Consider the following 23,114-nt stretch of genomic DNA (forward strand, 5'->3'; position numbering starts at 1 on the left):
TCCAGTCCTGGGGATTGGCTCTCCTGGTGCAGAGATGCCCAGGGTGGGGTGAGGGTGCCAGGCTAGCAAAGCAGCTGCCAGGCCGGAGGGAGGGGGAGGGCGGGGGGGGGGGGGTGAGTGCACTGAGGTGCTGCTGTGCTGGAAACTGGGAGCAGGGAGAGGACTGGTGTGGCACCTCCCCGGGTCGCTCTCCTCTGCGCTGGGGATTAGTTGGGAGTTTTCCTCTGGCCTTGAAGGGAGCGGAACAGCTGCCTCAGCTGTTTTTTCCGATCATTGACGCAGCCTGGAAGGGAAGTGGAGTGTTGCCTGGGATGGGCTGTCCCAAGTAGAGGGGGATTTAGGGGGAGTGGAGGGGCCTGTGCTCCCACTACCTGCGGGAAGAGGGGACAGCAGGAGCCATGCAACCACGGATGGCCTATGGTTTGCATCCTGGCTCCCCTCCTGACTGTCATGGCCCTTAGGCAGGTCATTTACCTCTTTGAGCATCTGTTTTCTCATCTGTAAACCAGGATACCTGCTTTATGGGGTGAATGTAAGGATCATCAAAAGAAGGTAATATTCACTGAGGGCTTACCTCAGACCAGGGACTGCTTCAGGTCTAGAATGTGGACTGACTTGTTGAGCTTTCACGGGAATAACGTGTACAAGAGAAAACTGAGGCTCGGAGAGGTTAAGTAGTTTACTCCAAATCACACAATAAGCAGGACTGAGGGCTGAACCCAGGCTATCAAGCTCCAGAGGCCCAGCTCTTAACCACTACCCCACATTGCCTTACCTTCTGGCTTTGCTCTGAAAATGCACTTAAAGCTGGCACAGTGCCTGGTACCTAATTGGTTAAATGTTAGCTTTCTTCCCTTATCCAACCCCATGTGTCAGGCACTTTCATCTAAGAGATGGCTCTTCCCCACAAGTGGCCCCTACTCATGAAAATGTCCCAGGCAGTCCATGCTGAGAGGCTGACGTGACCTCCGCACGTTCACAGTGTTCCCTTCCTTTTGCGCTCAAAGCTGATCCTTGAGGCAACTCCGTGGTCATTTGATCTTGTGCCAGGCACACTGATGGCACTCACGAATGGTGGCTGACTGACAATCCCCATGGGCACAACTACTGACCTGGAGGTGTCTGCCATCTTCTCAGCACCCCAGAGCCCCATCCCTGCCTCCTAGGCACTCACCAGCCATCAAGGCTTCACTGAGCCGAGAGTCCACTAAATGCATCCCCAGGGTTTTCCAAAGTGAGTTCCATGGAACCTTAGCTTTAACTATAATTGGCTCATTCATAATTCTCAAACCTTTGTGTCCAGTGCAAATCTCTTCTTGGAGTTCTAGACTCATCTCTGAGTTATCTGTTTATCTTTTCACCAGATCTCAACACATCCCTAACTCATTTCATCAGTACTCTTCCACCCCCAGCCAGCTCCTCCTGTCTTCAAAACCACCCACCCAGACACTCAACTGGAGACTTCTGAAGCACTGGCTCTCAACCTAAGCTGTGCTTTAGACTTATCTGGGAGCTTTGAAAAATACTGACGTCCAGAGGTATTTATCTCCAACAGGCATCAGTATTTTTTAATTCTCCCACATGATTCCGATGTTCAGCCAAGGTGGAGAACCACTGTTCTGAATCTTTGCTACTCAAACAGGGTCCAGGAACCAGCAGCATTGATATCTGAGGTGGATTGCTAGCAAAGGCGGCTGCAATGATCCTCCCAGTCCTATAAGCACCTCTCTGCAAAGTGACTGTGCCGCTCCTCCCATCAAGAAGTGGGGTCTATCTCCTTGTCCCCTGAAACTGGGCTGGACTGGCTTTGGCTAATGGATTGTGGCGGAATGACATTGTGGGATTTCTGAGCCTAGGCCTCAAAAGACTTCACTACGTCTTCTCTTGCCCTTTTGGAACCCTGAGACTACCATGTGAAGAACCTGGGGCAGGCTGCTGGAGGATGAGTGGCCACCTGGAAAGAGAGGCTGTTGACAGTCAGTCTCAACCACCACACATGTGAATGAGGCTATCCTAGACCATCACGTCTCAGCAAATCTGCTAGGTGCCTGCAGCCCTGTGAGAGACCCCGGGCGACACCTGAAGAATCATAAGCAAATAAGACAGTTGTTTTAAGCTGCGAGGTTTTAGGAGGGTTTGTTACACAACAGTAGCTTGTTAGGTATGCAGACTCTTAGCCCCCTGTTCCAGACCTACTGAATTGTAACTGCATTTTAACAAGATTCCCAGGTGATTGTCTGCACAACTTGAAAGCATTGTATAGTCATCCTCTAACAACACCATGGGCAGGCACTAGGGGTCTGCTGTGGGAAAACCATTCACAAACCTTCTCTCCTTTGCTTTCCTCAAGGCAAACTACTTGACTTCCCAGGCTTCCTTGCGGCTGAGGTGCCATGTGACCCAGTTCTAGTGGGTGAGAAGTCAGCAGAGGTTGCTGGGAGGGCTTCCCTTTTGGAATAAAGAGTCAAAGCTTGAAAGAAAGGCTTTGGCCCTTGGGCCTTCCTGTCTCTTCCTGCCTGAGACAAGGACACGGTGTCTGGAGTTGGAGCAGCCGTTTTGTAGCCATGAGGCAACAAGCATGAGCATCAAGGCAACATGCTGAGAGTGGCAAAGCAGAAAGAGGAAAGAGCTGGGTCCTTGTGCAGCTCTTGTGTACGGCCTACCCCATGACTTCCTGTGGCTCAAGATAAATCGGTTCCTATCTGTATAACTATTAGTTGGCTTGTTAGTGTTTGCAGCCAAACCCAATCCTAAATCATACCAAACTCTAAAAGATGCTTAAAACTTCTTTTCATCAAAAAAGAGAAAAAAAAAATGCCGCAAACAAAATTTAAAAAGCAAAATGACAAACTCAGGAAAATGTTTACAATAAGTTTGACAGAGGGATAATATCCTCAATATATTAATATCCAAGGCCTTTGCAAATTTAGAAAAATGTAAGCCCATTGAAAAATAGAGTATGGACAGCTTACAAAAGAAGAAATGCAAATTTTAAATCTGAAACCCCACCCATAATCAATGGAATGCACAGAAAACAAGTCAATATTTTTACCTATGAAGTTGGCAAAGGTTTTTTGTTGTTGTTTTAAATTCAGAACTGGCAAATTTGTGTAATATTTCCAAGAAAGCAATTTGACTGTAATAAGTCCATCCTTTTGACCCAGTAATTCTATTCCTAGCAAGCTGTCCTAATGAAACAGCCAGAGTTTCAGCTGAGCTTTATGTGAGAGGATGTTCTCACAGGGTTATTTATAAAAGTGAAAAACTGGAATCATGCCAAATGCTCAATTATTTGAAATTGATTTCATAAATTTGGGGATGTTTTACAGCCTATGGTAATTTTGGTTTTAATTGTGCTACGGGACAAGAACTAGCAGCCAAGCATTCGTGTTTTGGAGTCAGACAGACTGGGGTTCAAGTCCCCGCTCACCACTTATAACCAAGACCATCAGCAAATGATGTAACATCTGGAGGCCATTTCCTCATCTGTAAAATAATAAAAGCTGCCTAAAAATTAAATGAGATAACGTATGTAAAATAGTTAGTCTGGACCTGGCCATAGAATGTTTCCAAAAGAGAGGCTCTTATTATTGAATGAGATGAAAAACGCTACGTGGGAAAGTTAGACTCAAAGCTCCAGCCCAATGCCAATTTTGTAAAAGAAAAAGTATGAATATATGCATTTTTGAAAAACTGGATGGAAATACACCAGATCGTTAAAGATGGTTACGTTTGGATGTTTTATTTTTCATTTTCTTCTTTAATTTTCAAATATTCTACAATGAGTGTGAATAATTTTTATAGTCAGGGAAATTTTTCACTTTTGAAAAACCAAATTTAAAGTCAAGCCCTGAAGTCCTTAATTTCTCTTAACAACATATCGTGCTTTTTGTTTGGGTGCCACTTAAGCCTTTTGAAATCCACCTCGTGACAGATTAATAATATCTCTCACTACGTGCCCCACAGTATTCTAGGCATATATTAAGACAGAAACTATTTAATCTCTGTTTTACAGATGAGGAACAGAGAGGTTAAGTCCCTTGCCCAAGGTCACACAGCTGGTGAATTGTAGATCAAATTAAAACAGTCTAACCACTGTGGCAAGCTGTCTCTTAGACTACTTGGCACTTCCCATGACTCATCCCTGGTGCCCACTCCCCACCTGGCCCCACATACCAAGGTGCGTGTTGGTCACAAAGTTCCCCATCCCTGACAGGTCATGAGCCCCATCTTCTCTGCTGACAGGGCCATCGTTCCACATGAGGTCGAAGCCTCCCACTCGCTTCTCCCTTCCCGTGAGTCTGGACAGGCAGGAGACAAAAAGGGTTAATGAAGGTGCACCTGGTAGGGCCCTAAGACTCAAGCCAAGTCCCTGACCGTTCCCTGCACCCGACTGGTGCCCACCCTGTCAGAGTACCTTCTTTTGTCCATCCATTCACTGGCCGTTTCCCAGGCACCCACACAGGCCTCAGAGGGGTCATCCCCCATTTGTCCCCAGGCTTCCACACTTGCCCCCAGTAACATGCACCTATTCTTCCCAGATCACAGACTCCATGAAGGCAGGGACTAGGCCTGTCGTGTCCTTTATTGTGTCCCCAGTGTTTGGCACAAGGCCTAGCACATAGTAGGGGCTCAAATGTTTGTTGAATGAATAAGTGATGGGGGATATAGTGGACACCTGAGGTTCTGCCTGCTCAGCATACATTTCACCTTTTTTTAGCCTGTGGGTACCTGGGCTTTTCTTTTGAAAACCATGCCTCCCTCTCTCACTCTCATGGCTCAGGTGGGGTTAACCCCACCCCCTGGGAGGTGGGCACAATACCTAGGCCAGGTCAATCAGAGTCACAGTGATTGGTTCCGGGATGGGCATGCAACTCAATCCCCACCAATGAGCAATGAAAGTCAGCCCTCAAACTTTTGCTGGAATAATTGGGGAAAAGCTAATACGGAGGAAAGAGATGAGACAGAGGGAGTGAGAACAGACAAACCAGCCAACACTGCCTGAGCCATTCCTGAAGTCAAACTCTGGATCTTTCTATTATATACACATCGTTATATCAATAAATAGCCTCTTACTGAGCACCTTCTGTGAGTTAGACACGTTATAATAAATTATCTTGGTAAATTAATCTAACCTGAGAGGTAGATAGATATGAAATCTCCCATTTTACAGATGAGAAAACTGAGGCTCAGAGCGGTGAAGTGAGTGGTTCAGGGTCCCACAGTCAGGAAATATTGAGGAAATCCTGCTGGACCAAATCTCAGAAAGCTGTAGTTGGCCTGCTCTGCTGGGACAGGGCTGAGTCCCTGGGCCAGGATCTGACTGTGTGTGGACACTGCAGTTTCTCCATCTGTAGAATGGTGGGGCGGGGGTGACAGAGCCATCTCTGTGGGCCTCTCAAGTCCCAAGGTTCTGAGTTCTCTATCCTCCTCGGTGGGAACCCTGATTGTCAGGTACAGGGATGCGTGAGCAAGGTTGCTCTCCCTCACCTGGCCTCCATGTCCACGACGTGCAGGGTGTCTTCCAGGAGGCAGGTCTTGAGCTCATAGTCTTCCTGGCTGCTGGCTGTCAGTGATGGGGATGCATTGACCTCCAGGAGCCACCTGGGGAGGGAGGGGAGTAGAGAATCTTAAGTTTACCTGGTCCCTGAGGCCCCTGGAATTTCACTGAGAGGCTAGATGGGGTGCCTGGGTCTCACCCTCAATTCAACCAGGGTTGCTCTCTCCACATTTTCATTTGAAGAAAGGTTTCAGGGGCTAAAACTTTTTTTTAAAATTTATTTAATTAATTAATTTATTTATCTTTGGCTGCGTTGGGTCTTCGTTGCTGCGTGCAGGCTTTCTCTAGTTGCAGCGAGCGGGAGCTACTCTTCGTTGCGGTGCGCGGGTTTCTCATTGTGGTGGCTTCTCTTGTTGCGGAGCACGGGCTCTAGGCGCACAGGCTTCAGTAGTTGTGGCACGCAGGCTCGGTAGTTGTGGCTCGCGGGTTCTAGAGCGCAGGCTCAGTAGTTGTGGCGCATGGGCTTAGCTGCTCCGCGGCATGTGGGATCTTCCCGGACCAGGGCTCGAACCCGTGTCCCCTGCATTGGCAGGCGGATTCTTAACCACTGCGCCATCAGGGGAGCACAAAACTTTTGAAAACAACTGTCACAAACTTGGGCAATCCCCACAGGGTCCAGGTGGTGACTTATATGAAGCAAGTTGGTGGGGGTAAGAATGATTTTGCTGCCCTCATGCTTGTTATCGCTTTTCCTTCTTTCAAAAGAGCTGTGAGTACAAGAAAAACTCCTTTCCTAGTGAAACTTTGCCCATAAATGGTAACCAGCCTGACATGTCAGGGGGTGGGGAGTAGCAGGGAGGGGTAGGGACTGTGGTGAGCCGGAAAGAGCATTCCACGTCTAAAGGGGTGGCTATGGAGGCCCTAGGAGAGCGTCGCCCTGCGGGAATGCGAACCCAGAATTGCAAGATCCTCTGACTCTTCCAGAAAAGCCAAAAAAATCCAAAGTTTTGTGTAAACATCTTCCAGTTATTGGAGACTGTCAATGAAAATCAACCAAATGAAAAAACATTTTGAAGGCCAAACTCAAAGTGTCTGCAAGCCAAAAGCAGCCCAAGGGCCGCCAGCCTGCAACCGCTTGTTTTGTGCAACCCTGTCATTTTACAGACAGGAATCTGGGGCACAGAGAGGGGAGGGCTCACCCAGCAGGTCAGTGGGAGACTAGGGCCCCCTTTCCACTATCTTCTGCCTCCTGCCAAGCTTGTTTCCCCTTTCGGTGTCCACTTTAATGCCCATAGCACATCTTGCATCCCTGGGGGCAAGGGAGAGAGACCCGCTGGTGCCCGGCCCCTGTTTCTCTTGAACTTGGGCCCGACTTAGGTCTTGCTCTAGGGCTCCTACTCCTGGCTCAGAAAGCCCCTCAACAGCTATACAGTGACCCTGGGCAGGGGGTTGGGTCCAGGAACCACAGTGCTGTGGGAGCAGCTCAGCCCAGGAACATGGACCCTGGGCCTGGCTCGGCCCTTGGCTTACTGCATGACCTCAAGCTGCCTCAACAACCCCACTGGGCTTCTGTGCCCTGTTGTATCACATGAGGACCATTACTGTGTTCCCTGATAGTTCAGGTTTGTTCTTCTCATCAGCTCAACCTCCTCGTGGGCACTGGGAGGGCACAAAATTCCTGGCAGGGATCGACATGGTAACAGTATTCCCTTACATGGCACTTTGCATCCTCAAAGCACCAGGACTAACAGAGGGGAAGCTTCTTGCCTGATAGGAGGGGAGGATCGCTGACTCAGCAGATGCTCAGGAAAGGCCTCAGTGCCAGGCATGGGGCTCAGTACCTCACTTCTTCCTCATAACAATCTTATAGGCACAGCGACCATTTTATTTTATTTTTTAATTTTTTTTGGCCGCACCGCGCGGCATGCAAGATCTTAGCTCCCCGACCAGAGATCAAGCCCGTGCCCCCTGCAGTGGAAGCACAGAGTCTTAACCGCTGGACCGCCAGGGAAGTCCCACAGTGACCATTTTATAGACAGGCAAGCTGAGGCACAGAAAAAGAAAGTGTGCCCCACTAGGCAGTGGCAGAGCTGAGCTCAAACCCGGGCAGTCTGGTTGCAGAGTGTGTAAAACATCCCTCCAGGCTCTCCGGGCCGTGAGCCCATCCACTTACGGCTTGAGGTCCTGGTCTATGAGGATGTCATAGCCATACAGCTCGAAGCAGTGCTTGTCGCTGATGATCACCTTCTGCACGCTCTGCAGGCTTCTGATGAAGATGTTGTCCATGTCACTGAAGAGCGTCTCCACTGCCTCGGGCCCGTGCTTGGACGCCAGATACTGCCGGAAGCGCTGCAGCATCCACTTGCAGCCCTGGGACCCCGCCGCCGGGTTGGGAGAGGGAGCCTCAGTCAACCCAGACCTGGCCCGTCCAGACCATCATTTACCATCAGCACAGCCCCTAGGCTTGAACGAGAGGGGCCCAGCCCTGAATCCTGTGATTAGGAGAACCCCAAGTGTTTCCCTCCTTGAGGGGCGAAGATTCTACACACCCAAGAGCCTGTGCCTCTCTTTCTAGAGCACAGCCTGCTATCCACCACCCCAGAAGTCCCTGACCAAATGCCCTGTGCCAGCTTCCTCCCTGGGCCTGCCCTCATGCAGACAGACTGCCCTGACCATGTGTGCACCCCAAGGCCCAGGGAGTCACCAACAGCTTGCTGTTTTGGGTGTGTGTGTGTGTGTGTGTGTGTTTGCAGGAAGCCCCCTCGGGGTGATGGGGAGCTGGGGACCAGCTCTTCCTGTGTTCTTCTGTTCTGGCTTTTAACTCTGAGAAGTCTGAGTGTTCTAAATATGAACCTGGCCTTGCAGGTTATTAGATAGATAGATGGTAGATGATAGATAGATAGATAAATGATAGGAGTATATCTGTCAAGGTAGGAGGATACAGCACATTTTGTTAAAGGGTGTGTTCGTTTGATTTGTAACTCTTACATATTTAGACACATGATGTGTGGGCCTCCATTTGTACTCTTGCCCTGGGCCCTGCAAACGGGAAGGGTGACCTGACCTCGCTGGAGAACTCTCTTGGGCTCCTTGGCATCCTTCCTCCTCACCCCAGCCCAGTCCCAGAGGCCATACCTGGAGGGCAGAAGCCCAGGTTCCTCACCTTCTTTGGGTGGTAGTCGGGAGACATCTTTTGCACGGCGACATTGGTGAGGTGAACGTCTGGCAGAGATTAGTGGTCAAGGGCCAGTGCGGACAAGAAGGTGCTGAGCCCTGCGCCATGTAGCCCCCAGGGACCAAACTGAGACCCTTGCTTGGGAATTGATGGGGGAAGGCTACCAAACAGCCCAGAGGTCACGTGCTTTGCAGTCAGATGGGCTCGGGTTCAAATTATGCCTGCATCTATCTTTACTGGCTGTGGGCCCCTGAGCAAGTCACTTAACCTCTCTGAGCCTGTTTCCCCACCTATTAAATGGGGGTGTGTAGTAGTATATTGACCTCACAGGGTTATCTGAAAAATCAGTTAAGATGCTGTGTAGAAGCACCTCTTACAGTGCCTGGTGTGGCTGATATTAGATTAGGATTGTTCCACTCAAGAGGAGAGAACACTTTCTAACATGTAGAAAGACCAAGCACAGAACAGCCATCTCAGGACATTCTGAGCTCTCTGTCACTAGAGGGGTTCAGGCTGGGTGGCCACTTTGTAGGAATATCAGAGAAGTGACCCAGCACTGGGACGGGGTCAAGTTGGTCACCTTTGAAGTTCCAGCCCTGAGAGTCTGCCTTTCGGTATCATTACCATCGTCACCACCAGTAACATCGGCAGCACTTTGCAGCTTACAGAGCATGTCCACACACTTCAGCTCATGTATTCCCCAAATCATTCCCATCTCACAGAAGAGACCTTCGAGGCTCAGAGAGGTTGGCAGCCACTCAGAATACCCCCTTCTCAACATCCTCCTCCACATAGCTAAGTAGGATGGATCCCCAAAACCTTGTGTAGTGACAAGACATAACTTTCACTTGGACTTGTTGGTGAGACAGGCTGAGACCTTTTGCTGCAGTGCTTGCACCTGGATACAAAGAAACTACAAGGGACTAAAAGTAACTGCATGCATGTGCAGTTGGGGCAAGTTATGGACAACAATATACAAAGAGACCAAAAAGCCCAACTGCCACTTCTGAAGAGCCAGGAGGAAAAGCAGAGGGTCGGGAGCAAAAGCAGGGTATTGCACATGCCCCCTACACACCACCACCACCAAAGGGGCGGGCAAACCACCTAAGCAACCCTTCTGGCCCGACCCCTGGACACACCCCTACCCTCATCCCATATAAGGAACCAGCTCCCCCCCACCCTGGTGAACAAGCCAGTAGGGGAACTTGTTACTTGTTCTTGCTCCCCACTGCTGCAGCAGGGGCCCCAATAAAGTCTTGGCTGAATTTCTTCTCTGGCCTCTGATCAATTTCTATTGATTGAGGAGGCCAAGAACCCTGGTTGGTAACATTGGGACATTTCACAGATGTGGAGGTAGAGGCTCTAGGTCACTGACCCAAGTCTAATTCCCCTAACATGTATGTTTCTCCATGTCTGTGGCATATTGGACAGGGCTTCAGCCTCTCCAGAGAAGGTGGTTATTCTCTGTAGCACCATTTTTCCTAGAATGTCTTCTTTAGGGCTTTTCAAAGATTTTTTTTTTTTCCACATTTGTCTGAGAGATTTTCTGCCTTAATTTCAAAAGAATAAGCACATAACAAACCACTAAAAGGAAGAGAGCCCTTACATTTTTGGTCAATTGATTTTCGAAAAGGGTGCCAAGGCAATTAAGTGGGGGAAAGCAAAGTCTTTCCAACAAATGGGGTCGGGATGCCTGAATATCCACATGTGAAAGAATAAAGTTAGACCCCTTCCTCATACCATAGACAAAAATTAACTCCAAATGGACCACAGACCTAAATATAAGAGCAAAAACTATAAAGCTCTTAGAATAACATTTAGGAATAAGTCATTGCAACCTTGGGTTAGGCAGAGCTTTTTAGCTGTGACAACAAAAACACAGGTGAAATACATGCAGAAAAAGCTTTTGACAAAATTCAACACTGATTTATGACTAAAAAATTCTCCAGAAAGTGGGCATACAGGGAACCTACCTCAACATAATAAAAGCCATATATGACAAACCCACAGCCATCATTCTCAATGGTGAAAAACTGAAAGCATTTCCTCTAAGATCAGGAACAAGACAAGGTTGTCCACTCTCACCACTAATATTCAACATCATTTTGGAAGTTTTAGCCACAGCAATCAGAGAAGAAAAAGAAATAAAAGGAATCCAAATTGGAAAAGAAGAAGTAAAACTCACTGTTTGCAGATGACATGATACTACACATAGAAAATCCTAAAGATGCCACCAGAAAACTACTACAGATAATCAATGAATTTGGTAAAGTAGCAGGATACAAAATTAATGCACAGAAATCTCTTGCATTCCTATACACTAAAAACGAAAAATCAGAAAGAGAAATTAAGGAAATACTCCCATTTATCATTGCAACTAAAAGAATAAAATACCTAGGAATAAACCTACCTAAGGAGGCAAAAGACCTGAATGCAGAAAACTATAAGACACTGATGAAAGAAATGAAAGACAATACAAACAGATAGAGAGATATACCATGTTCTTGGATTGGGAGAATCAACATTGTGAAAATGACTACACGACCCAAAGCAATCTACAGATTCAGTGCAATCCCTATCAAATTACCAATGGCATTTTTCACAGAACTAGAACAAGAAATTTTACAATTTGTATGGAAACACAAAAGACCATGAATAGCCAAAGCAATCTTGAGAAAGAAAAACAGAGGTGGAGGAATCAGACTCCCTGACTTCAGACTATACTACAAAGCTACAGTAATCAAGACAGTATGGTACTGGCACAAAAACAGAAATATAGATCAATGGAACAGGATAGAAAGCCCAGAGATAAACCCATGCACCTACGGTCACCTTATCTTTGACAAAGGAGACAAGAATATACAATGGAGAAAAGACAGCCTCTTCAGTAAGTGGTGCTGGGAAAACTGGACAGCTACATGTAAAAGAATGAAATTAGAACACTTCCTAGCACCATACAAAAAAATAAACTCAAAATGGATTTAAGACCTAAATGTAAGGCCAGACACTATAAAACTCTTAGAGGAGAACATAGGCAGAACACTCTACGACATAAATCACAGCAAGATCCTTTTTAACCCACCTCCTAGAGTAATGGAAATAAAAACAAAAATAAACAAATGGGACCTAATGACACTTAAAAGCTTTTGCACAGCAAAGGAAACCATAAACAAGACAAAAAGACAACCCTCAGAATGGGAGAAAATATTTGCAAACGAAGCAACTGACAAAGGATTAATCTTCAAAATATACAAGCAGCTCATGCAGCTCAATATCAAAAAAACAAACAACCCAATCAAAAATGGGCAGAAGACCTAAATAGACATTTCTCCAAAGAAGGTATACAGATGGTCAACAAACACATGAAAACATGCTCAACATCACTAATCATTAGAGAAATGCAAATCAAAACTACGATGAGGTATCACCTCACACCGGTCAGAATGGCCATCATCAAAAAATCTACAAACAATAAATGCTGGAGAGGGTGTGGAGAAAAGGGAACCCTCTGGCACTGTTGATGGGAATGTAAACTGATACAGCCACTATGGAGAAGAGTATGGAGGTTCCTTAAAAAACTAAAAATAGAACTACTATATGACCCAGCAATCCTACTAGTGGGCATATACCCTGAGAAAACCATAAGTCAAAAAGATACATGTACCACAATATTCATTGCAGCACTATTTATACAATAGCTGGGACATGGAAGCAACCTAAGTGTCCATTGACAGATGAATGGTTAAAGAAGATGTGGCATATATATACAAGGGAATATTACTCAGCCATAAAAAGGAACGAAATTGAGTTATTTGTAATGAGGTGGATGGACCTAGAGTCTGTCATACAGAGTGAAGTAAGTCAGAAAGAGAAAAAAAAATACCATATGCTAACGCACATATATGGAATCTAAAAAAACGGTACTGATGAACCTAGTGGCAGTGCAGGAATAAAGATGCAGATGTAGAGAATGGACTTGAGGACACAGGGGGAGAAGGGGAAGCTGGGATGAAGTGAGACAGTAACACTGACAAATATACACTACTAAGTGCAAAATGGATGGCTAGTGGGAAGCAGCTGCATAGCACAGGGAGATCAGCTCGGTGCTTTGTGACCACCTAGAGGGGTGGGATAGGGAGGATGGGAGGGAGGCTCCAGAGGGAGGGGATATGGGGATATATGTATACATATAGCTGATTCACTTTGTTGTACAGCAGAAACTAACACAGCATTGTAAAGCAATTATACTCCAATAAAGATGTAAAAAAAAATTACATTGAGATTAAAAAAAAAAAAGGCACAGGTGGCAATAGAAAAAGTAGATAAATTGGACTTCATCAAAATTAGAAACTTTTGTGTTTCAAAGGACATTATGAAGAAAATGAAAAGGCAGTGCACAGAGGATTTTTAGGGCAGTGAAATTACTCTGTGTGACACAATATGATGGATACATATCATTATACATTTGTCCAAACCCATAGAATGTACAACCTTAATGTAAACTATGGACTTTGGGTGATTATGATGTGTCAACATAGGTTCATCAGTTGTAGCAAATGTACCACTCTGGTGAGTGGTGTTGATAATGGGGGAGGTTATGCATGTGTGGGGCAGGGGGTATATGGGAAATCTCTGTACCCTCCTCTCAATTTTGCTATGAACCTAAAACTGCTCTAAAAAATAGTCCTTAAAAAAAGGACAACCAGGGACTTCCCTGGAGGTCCAGTGGTTAAGAATCTGCCTTCCAATGCAGGGGATGCAGGTTCGATCCCTGGTTGGGCAACTAAGCCTGCACACCACAACTAGAGAGAAGCCTGCGCACTGCAACGAAGAGCCTGCGCTGCAACAAAAAGATTCCATGTGCCTGCAACTAAGACCTGACGCAGCCAAAAATAAATAAATAAATAAATATTAAAAAAAGAGAAAACAAACAATGAAACAATATATATTAAAAAATAAAAAGGACAACCCACAGAATGGAAGAAAATATTTGTAGATCATGTATCTCATAAGCAAGCAGTATTAAAAATACATTTAGAAACTTACAGTTCAACAATAAAAAAGACAACCCAATGAGAAAATGGGCAAAGACTTTGAGTAGAAATTTCTCCAAAGATTTACAAATGGCCAAGAAGCACACAAAAAGATGCTTAACATCATTAGTCATCAAGGAAATGCAAATCAAAACCACTTCACATCCACTAGGGTGGCTATAATAAAAAAGGACAGATAATAACAAATGTTGGCAAGGATGTGGAGCAACTGGAACTCTCCTACCATGCTGGTGGGAATGTAAAATGGTGCAGTGCTTTGGAAAATAGTTTAGTGGTTCTTCAAAAGGTTAAACATAAAATTACCATGTGACCAGCAACTGCACTCCTAGTATATACCCAAGAGAAATAAAAACATATGTCCACACAAAAACTTGTACATAAATGTCCATAGCAGCATTATTAATAATAGCTCAAAAGTAGAAACAACCCAAATGTCCATCAACCAATGAATGGATAAATAAAATGTGCTATATCCATACAATGGAACATTGCTTAGCAATAAAAAGGAATGAAGTACTGATACAGGTTATGACACTTTGAAAACATTATGCTTAATAAAAGAAGATACAAAAGACCACATATTATATGAATCCATTTATATGAAATGTCCGGAATAAGCAAACATATAGAGTAAAAAGTTGTTGCATAGGGCTGGGAAGTGGGGTTGGAGGGAAATGGGAAACGACAGCTAATGAATATGGAGTTTCTTTTGGGGGATGGTGAAAATGTTCTAAAACCGAATGTGGTGATGGCTGTGTGAAGATGATAAGAACCATTGAGTTGGGACTTCCCTGGTGGCGCAGTGGTTAAGAATCTGCCTGCCATTGCAGGGGACGCGGGTTTGAGCCCTGGTCCAGAGGATCCCACATGCTGCAGGGCAAATATGCCCATGTGCCACAACTACTAAGCCTATGCTCTAGAGCCCAGGAACCACAACTACTGAGCCCATGTGCCACAACTACTGAAGCCCACGTGCCTAGAGCCCATGCTCTGAAACAAGAGAAGCCACCAAAATGAGAAGTCTGCACACCGCAACGACCCCACTCGCCACAACTAGAGGAAGCCTGTGTGCAGCAACGAAGACCCGATACAACCATAAATACATAAATAAATTTATTTTTTTAAAAAAAGAACCATTGAGTTGTATGATTTAACGGGGTGAACTGCGTAGTACGTGAATATATCACAATACAATTGTTATTTTAAAAATGGAGGGCTTCCCTGGTGGTGCAGTGGTTGAGAGTCTGCCTGCCAATGCAGGGGACACGGGTTCGAGCCCTGGCCTGGGAAGATCCCACATGCCGCGGAGCAACTGGGCCCGTGAGCCACAACGTGAGCCTGCGCGTCTGGAGCCTGTGCTCCGCAACAAGAGAGGCCGCGATAGTGAGAGGCCCGCGCACCGCGATGAAGAGTGGCCCCCGCTCGCCGCAACTAGAGAAAGCCCTCGCACAGAAGCGAAGACCCAACACAGCTAAAAATAAATTAAAAAAAAAAAAAAAAAAAAAAAGATATGGCAGGGAATGCTGTGACTTTGTAACATTTAAAAAAAAAATAAAAGGAAAAACAGGGTGTTCAGGCAAAGTGAGTTACTGGCTTTAAGAGGGGAAATCGCTCCGTTGTGATGGAGGAAACACTCACATTCTCCGCACACTGCTCCTGCCTGTGGGGAGGAGAAGTCAGGGACTTCCCTAGTTTCCAGGGAGAAGCAGAGGCTCCAAGAGGAGAGTGGGTGACTGGTCAGCTGAACTCAGAGCCTCCCCTCTCCACAGATGGACCTGAAACCAGGTTCCAATGGACCAACAAGCTAAGGGTCAAAGAGTAAGCAAACAAACGGTCCAATTCATAGAGAAGTGGAACTGATTAGCTGTGAAATCTTCAGGGGGAAAAGGATTTTCTTATCTTAGGAATGACAATAGAAATCACAGAGGAAATCAGTGGATATAGTCAACTATGTGAGAAGGAAATTAATCAGATGTCAAGGCAAAAATGAAAGGAAGACATGACTAGAGAAAAGATTTGTAACGAATATGACAGGCTAATGTTTTGTCACGTGAAAATCACGCATAAATTGTTAACAATAAAATTGTATGACCCTAATAGATAAATAGATAAAGGATATGAAAACATAAAAGAGAAAATATAACTGGTAAAAGACCATCTGGGAAAGTGCCCAAAGTTTCTAGTAATAAAAGATACACAATTTTAAAGGGATGTAAATGGGGGAAAAATGAAAATTGGAAGAGATGCAAATTCTAAGGCAAAAAATCTGCTTCCCCATCAAGTCAGTTACATTTTTTTTACCCTTTTTATTGGGAAAAAATTTAAAACCCACAGAATACTTGCAAGAATAAATAGTACAATGAATTCCCATATATGCTTCACCTAGATATGCCAATTGTTTTGGAAATGTGTGTTTTTTTTAAATAAATTTATTTATTTTATTTATTTTTGGCCGTGTGACGTCTTCGTTGCTGCGCGCGGGCTTTCTCTAGTTGCGGCGAGTGGGGGCTACTCTTCATTGCGGTGCGCGGGCTTATTGTGGTGGCTTCTCTTGTTGTGGAGCACAGGCTCTAGGCACGCGGGCTTCAGTAGTTGCGGCGCACGGGCTTAGTTGCTCTGCAGCATGTGGGATCTTCCAGGACCAGGGCTTGACCCCGTGTCAACTGCACTGGCAGGCAGATTCTTAACCACTGCGTCCCAGGGAAGCCCTGGAAATGTATTTTTTAATTGATCGTCCCCAGTACAGGGGAGCTGGGATGAAATGGGTCCTGTCAGTGGGAGGGTAAAAATATGAGGAAATCTTCTGGAAAACAATCTGGCCGATGCCCTTGACCCAGTATTTATACCTCTGTGGCATCATACAAAGGAAAAAAATTTAATATAGTAAAAGATTTATGAAAAAAATATGTTTCTTTGCAGCATTATTTGTCATAATAGGAAGAAATTGACTACTTCCCAAATGCCTGAAAGTAGGATTAGTAAACCAGTAAATCTATTCAGTGGAATACTTTGTAACTAATAAAAAATGTCTATAAGGAAAATACTTAAATAATGTTCAGTGAAAAAAAGGTTATACTTATACAGTGGGATCACTCATATATAAAAGGCCAAACAACAACAAAAAACCTGGGAGGAAAGACAGCAAAAAGGTAAGTAGGGGCTTCCCTGGTGGCGCAGTGGTTGAGAGTCTGCCTGCCAATGCAGGGCACACGGGTTCGAGCCCTGGTCTGGGAAGATCCCACGTGCCGCGGAGCAGCTGGGCCCATGAGCCACAATTACTGAGCCTGCACGTCTGGAGCCTGTGCTCCGCAACAAGAGAGGCCGCGATAGTGAGAGGACCGCGCAACGCGATGAAGAGTGGTCCCCGCTTGCCACAACTAGAGAAAGCCCTCGCACAGAAACGAAGACCCAACACAGCCATAAATAAATAAATAAACAAATACTTAAAAAAAAAGTAAAAGTCTATTAAAAAAAAAAAAAAGGTAAGTAGTTATTTCTAGAAAGTGTGACTAGAAAAGGTTTCTTTTCCTCCCTCCCCCCTTTTTGTACATTTCTGTATTTTCTGATTTGTCTTTAAAGAGCTATACTTTTATTATGAAGGCTATATCCTTTAAATGTTTTATTATCTTTACTATTAAAGTAATTCATAGCGGTTATAAAGAACAGTTCATAATATAGAGAAATGTGTAAAGTTGAAAGTAAATGTTTCCTGACCTGATTCTAATCCTCTGAATTTTTCAAAGTTAATAGATTCATGAATATCCTTTCATACTTTCTTCTAAACAGAAACGTACTTCCCTAAAAGCAAAAATGGAATTGTAAACACATCCCAGTTCTACACCGCACATGTTGTTTCCACCTCATGGTCTATCGTAGATACCGGGGGTTTTTTTGTTTGTTTTTCTTGGCAGCACTTTGCAACTTGTGGGATCTTAGTGTTCCCAAGCAGGGATGGAACCCGGGCCCTCAGCAGTGAAAGCGCAGAATCCTAACCACTGGACCGCTAGGGAATTCCTGTAGGTACTTTTCCATGACATTTCAATCACCTCATTGTATTCAACAGCTACACAAGATCCTGGAAATGCTTTATCATTCATTTCACCATCCCTCTAGGGTGGGTTAAGCTGTTTCTGCTTGTTTACTACTACGGTGTTGAGGTGAATATTTTTATATTTTGGGTGTGTGTATATGCATATATGTATTTGAATAATTGTGTGTAAACTATATATATTATATATATTTATTTAAAGTCAGGTTAATAATATTATATATTATTATTTTGTGATCCAAAGTTGCTTTATTATTTTAAAAGTTGCTGTGTATCTAAAGCAAATATGGCAAAATATTAATATCTGCTAAATCTGGATGGTAGATGCATAGATTTCTGTTACAGCTTTTCCTGCAGTTTTCATAGAATTTAAACATTTCAGTATTTAAAAATTAAGAACAATTAAAAGAAGGGATGGAAAATTACGTGTATTCACTCACTGTGAAAACAGCAAAGCCTCATTAAACAGAAACTAGCCCTGGGAGAGGCCTCAGTTTAATAAGGCCCTGGGAGAGGCCTCAGTTTAATAAGGCCCCATGATGCCTGGAGATAAGCAAACATTTTTAAATGGGGGCCGGGAGACCACTAACCTGTACTGAGTAGTCACTCTGGGTTAGGCATTGTTCAAGTGCTTTACATGTATCATTTAACTTTAATAAGAAATGAGGTGGCAAAAAAGGAAACTAAAATAAATTTGATGAGTTGCATATGATAAAGGCTTGTTAGAATCACAAAATAGAACAAACATACTGGAAATGCTGAAGTTGGCTAAATAGAAAGAAACAAATTGTAGAAAATTCTCGGGAGGACCTAAGCCCTTCTATCATGTAGGGAATGTATTACCTTGGACAGACACTTAATTGAATGATGAAATTAAGGCACAGTGATGTGAATTGACTAAAAGCATCAGCTGGATTGCCCAAGCCAGAAGCTTGGCAACATCACTTGCCATTTCCACCTCTCCCATATGCAGGTAATCTAGTCCTGCTGATTTATCTCCTAAATATTTCTGATCGTCTACCCCTTTTCCTCTGATGCTCATGTCTAAAAATCTTAAAAACTATCTTTGATGTTTATATTTGAACCAGATAATACATTCACATAGTTCAAAAGTCAAAAGGTATAAAAATGTATATAAGGAGTATCTGCTTCCCACCCCAGTCCCCACCTACCCATTTCTCCTCCCAAAGGCAAATTCTGTTTCCAGTTTCTTCTACATCCTTCCAGAGATATCTATGCACAGATAAAAACATATACAGAGATATACTTTTTAACAAGAATGGGAGCATACCTTCCACAAAGTTCTATACTTGTTTTTTTTCCAGTTAACAATACATCTTGGAGATTATTTCACATCAGTACATAAGGCACCTTCCCCTGTTCCTTTTTAACAGCTGTATAAATGAGTCATTCATTTAGTTATTTTCTTTTTTAAATCTCACAACAAGGCTGTGCAGTGAGTAACATTTAACCCCCTCTTTTACTATATTGTGAGTGTACCTGCAGGATAAACTCCAGAAGGGAATTGCTGGGTCAGAGGGTCCATGCATTTGTCTTTTGATAATTTGCCAGATTGCCTCCTAAGTGGTTGTACCAGTTCACATTCCACCAGCAATGTATGTACTCCCCTAGCCTCGTCAATATAGCGTGTTATCAAATTTTTCATATCTGTCAATTTGATGGGTGAAAAGGACATTGTATTCAAGTGAATGAGTGAGCCCATGACTAGGCACGTAAAAGGACGCAAACATTCTCCAAAGGGACTCAAGCACTCCTATCCTATGAACATGAATCAGTGTGAAATGATCATCAAGCAGAGAAGCTTGGGGTGAGTTGCTCTGAGCAGAGCAGGGCTGCTCTCCTCAGATAACTGGAGGATCCTCCATCTCCACAAGATTGTAAGCTCCGGGAGGGAAGTGACCAGGGCTGTCTTGTTCACTGCTGTATCTCCTGTGCCCAGACCAGAGCCTGGCACTCAGCAAACATCTGTGGAATGAATGAGTTATCTCAGGACCAGCCAGAGGACAGGCAGAGCAGGGTATGCGGGGAACGCTTAGGGGTGGGGGGTGGGATGCCAGGATACACTGGTCATCAATGCTGTTCAGTGTGAAGCGGGTGTTGGAGAATCGGGCGAAGCCATCCCGGTACAGCCAGGCTCGCAGCGGCATGTACTGTGGGGGAGGTGGAAATGGAGAGAGAGAAGAGGGAAGGGGAATCAATACCAGCACTTTCACAGCTCCTAGCTTTTGCACCTGCTGTTTCCTCTGCCTGGCATGTCCTGCCTTCTTTCCCACATCATCCTTCATGAATTTGCTCAAACATTAGCCTCCTTTGACTCAATCCCCCTCCTTCCCTGGAGGTAGAAGTAGGGGTAGCGAGATGCAGAAGGGAACAAAATTAATGGGTGTCTTCTCTGCTCCACCACCACATGTGACACCCACCAGCTCACGGTGTGTCCCTATTCCCCACCAGACTGTAAGCTCCAGGAGGACAGGGGCCGAGCCTGTCTTGGACACCCTTATATCCTGTTCCCAGCATAGAATATTGCACCATGAAGGTTTAAGTGTTCGTCGAATGCAGGGGTGGAGGGAGTATAGCACCTCCTTTGTTAAGAGAGTAAGATGCCTGGATCCAAATCCCAGCTCTGCCACTCACCAGCTGTGTGACTTCAAGCAAGTCACTCAGCCCCTCTGATCTGTTTCCTCATCTGTAAAATGAGGCTAATAAAAGATCCTACCTCCCTGGTTATTAGGAGGACTGAATGAGATAAAACCTGCTAAATACTGGGCCTGGTGCTCAATAAATGCTAGCTGTGGTTACCATGGATGACTGAATGAATAAAGAAGGAAGGCAGAGGGACAATCCAGATGCTGGGGTCTCTGAGACGGCAAACCTTGGATCTGTTTACCCACCCCCTGGGCTCTCCCAGGCAGGTTAAACCAGACAGCTCACACGGGTGCCCCCAGAATGGCTTCTGCCCCTGCCCCCCAGTCCAACTGCCCCTTCCCCACCACTGGAGGAAGGTACCTGTATTGGTCACTCACCGACATCACCAGCACGTAGACACGCAGGTCAAACTTGCGGCCTGCCAGGCAAGGAAAGAATTAATCAGTGTAACAAATATTGATTGTGTACCATGCTAGGTTTGGGGGATACAACAGTTGACAGGCAGATGTGAATCCCAATGAACCACAGGAGGTACCGGGTGCCTGCCTAGCCCAGATGGGGCGGGGCCTTCGAGCAGGAGGAGCTGCCTGAGCAGAGGCCCAGAGGCGACACAGAGCTTGGTCCAAGGGCAGAGTGGAAGGAGATGTCAGTGAGGTCAGCAGAGGCCAGGTCATGAGCAGTTTTGGGATTTTGTTCTACCAACCATGGGAAGCTACTGAAGGGTGTCCGATCCCTCTGGCAACTGTGTTTGGAGTGGAGTGAAGGGGGCCAGAGCAGTGGGCATCAGTGCGGAGGCTGGCGTGTTGTCCTGGAGGGAGAGGACAGTGGCCGGAACTGGGATGCAGGTGGCCAGCCAGGTTCAAAAGCTGCACGCGAGCTTGATGAAGAACCGATGTGGGAGGGAAGAGAGGGATGCTCCCAGAGCGGTCTCCGCCTTCTGGCTTGGGGTGCGAGGGCTGTGTCCCTGGGGGGAGGCTGGTGGGTGAGCCAGATGGTGGGGGGAGGACAAGGGCTGGATTTTAGTCCTGTTGGATTCGAGTTGCTGAGAGATGCCTGCGAGAGGATGATACAGGCTGCGGGACATCAGGGTCTGGGGTGCGGGGCAAGGTCTCGGCTGGAGTCAGAAAGCTGGGAGTCACTGGATCTGGGTGGTGGTTAAAGCCACGGGAGAGGATGGGGTCACTGGGAAAGGGAGGGGTGGAGGAGACACCACGGACTGCCCCTGGGGAAGGACATTGCCTGAGGAAGTGAGAGGAGGCAAGTGATGCTGACCCCTTCGGAGCACTGGCTCCTCTCAGACTAGACCCTCCCAAGACGCCCCTCCTCACATACTGCCTGACGTGTCTGTACTTCTCGGCCCCCGTGTGGGAAAAGCAGAGGTGGAGACGGCCTGGGGAAATCCGAGAAGGTTTCATGCGCTAGCCTGGTTCCACCTCAGGCCCTTGGCCCTTACAGCTCCCCCTCCCTCCAGATCTACCCACAGGGGACCCCTAGTTGTCATTCAGGTTTCAGCTCCCGTCACCTCTGCAGAGAGGCCCTCCCTCACTCTGCACTTGATTTACTTCATAACACTCACCGCTGTGTGGAACTATCTTACTTCTTTGTTCCTGGTTTATTGCTGTCTGCTCATCGGAGTGTAAGCTCCAAGAGAGCAGGGTGGGCGGCCAGCACCCTGGACAATGGTTGGCACTGACTAGGCACTTTGTAAATATTTGTTGGATAAACGCATGAAGGAGCTGGTGCTTGAAGAATGAAGAGGATTTTAGTGAACCAGGAAGGGAGAGGGAAGGGCATGCCAGGCAGGGGGAACCTTAGGGGCAACGGCTGGGAGGTGGGGGCATGCCGGATGGGATTCTGTCTTTGCATCCCATCATGCCTGGTGTCAGGCTGAGCCCACGTTGGGCTGCTAATCAAGGCTTGTTGACTGACTGACCGACCGTTCCATGGAAGGGCAGGAGCAGAGACAGCCATCTTACCTCCTATCAGGTAGGGATTTTCAATGTAACGCTGAGCTACATAGTTCTCCACGGGAATATCATCTTTCTGGTCATCAGAACTTCTTGTGTCCTAGTTGTAATAATAGTTGTTATTAACATTTTTTAGCATTTCCTGTATACGAGGCATTGTGATAGGCACTCTACTTGGGGGTATGTGATCTGATCCTTAAATCAACCCTGTCGGGAAGGTACTAATGTTATTCCCATTTTACAGATGAGAAACTGAAGCACAGAGAGGGGGAGTGACTTGCCCATGGTAACACAGCCAACTGGTGGTACAGCTGGGAAGTGGACCCACACAGGCTGGGCCCAGAGCCTGGGTATTTAACCTCTAGATCTGTGCTTCCCAATAGGGCAGCTACTGGCCACGTGTGGCTATGTACATTTATATTTAAATTGATTAAAAGGAAATGATGTTATATGCTATAATATGGATGAACCTTAAAGGCTTCATGCTAAGTGAAATAAGCCAGACATAAAAGGACAAATATTGTATGATTCCACTTATACAAGGTACCTAGAGTAGTGGAATTCATAGAGACAGAAAGTAGAAGGGTGGTTGCCAGGGGCCGGGGGCAGGGGGACAGGAGGGGATTAGTGTTTAATGGCTACAAGTTTCAGCTGGAGAAGATGAAAAAGTTCTAGAAATGGATGGTGGTGACTGTTGCACAAA

At 45.7% G+C, this 23,114-nt stretch overlaps 1 protein-coding gene across 1 annotated transcript in view; it reads right to left on the minus strand.

Moving 5' to 3' along the window:
* Nucleotides 1-206: 206 nt before the first annotated feature.
* The window catches only part of TTLL9 (tubulin tyrosine ligase like 9), a 47,150-nt gene continuing 24,242 nt past the window's right edge, over nt 207-23,114 (minus strand). Inside the window, exons 5-12 of the mRNA XM_068524270.1 lie at nt 22,421-22,511; nt 20,822-20,862; nt 19,861-19,948; nt 8,664-8,722; nt 7,674-7,870; nt 5,491-5,604; nt 4,177-4,301; nt 207-283 (exon numbers count right to left, since the gene is read on the minus strand). Coding sequence (XP_068380371.1) covers nt 207-283; nt 4,177-4,301; nt 5,491-5,604; nt 7,674-7,870; nt 8,664-8,722; nt 19,861-19,948; nt 20,822-20,862; nt 22,421-22,511 — 792 coding nt within the window. The remainder of the gene's footprint in view (nt 284-4,176; nt 4,302-5,490; nt 5,605-7,673; nt 7,871-8,663; nt 8,723-19,860; nt 19,949-20,821; nt 20,863-22,420; nt 22,512-23,114) is intronic.

The sequence above is a fragment of the Eschrichtius robustus genome, chromosome 16 (assembly GCF_028021215.1).
Source record: "Eschrichtius robustus isolate mEscRob2 chromosome 16, mEscRob2.pri, whole genome shotgun sequence".
NCBI classification, from domain to species: Eukaryota; Metazoa; Chordata; class Mammalia; order Artiodactyla; family Eschrichtiidae; genus Eschrichtius; species Eschrichtius robustus.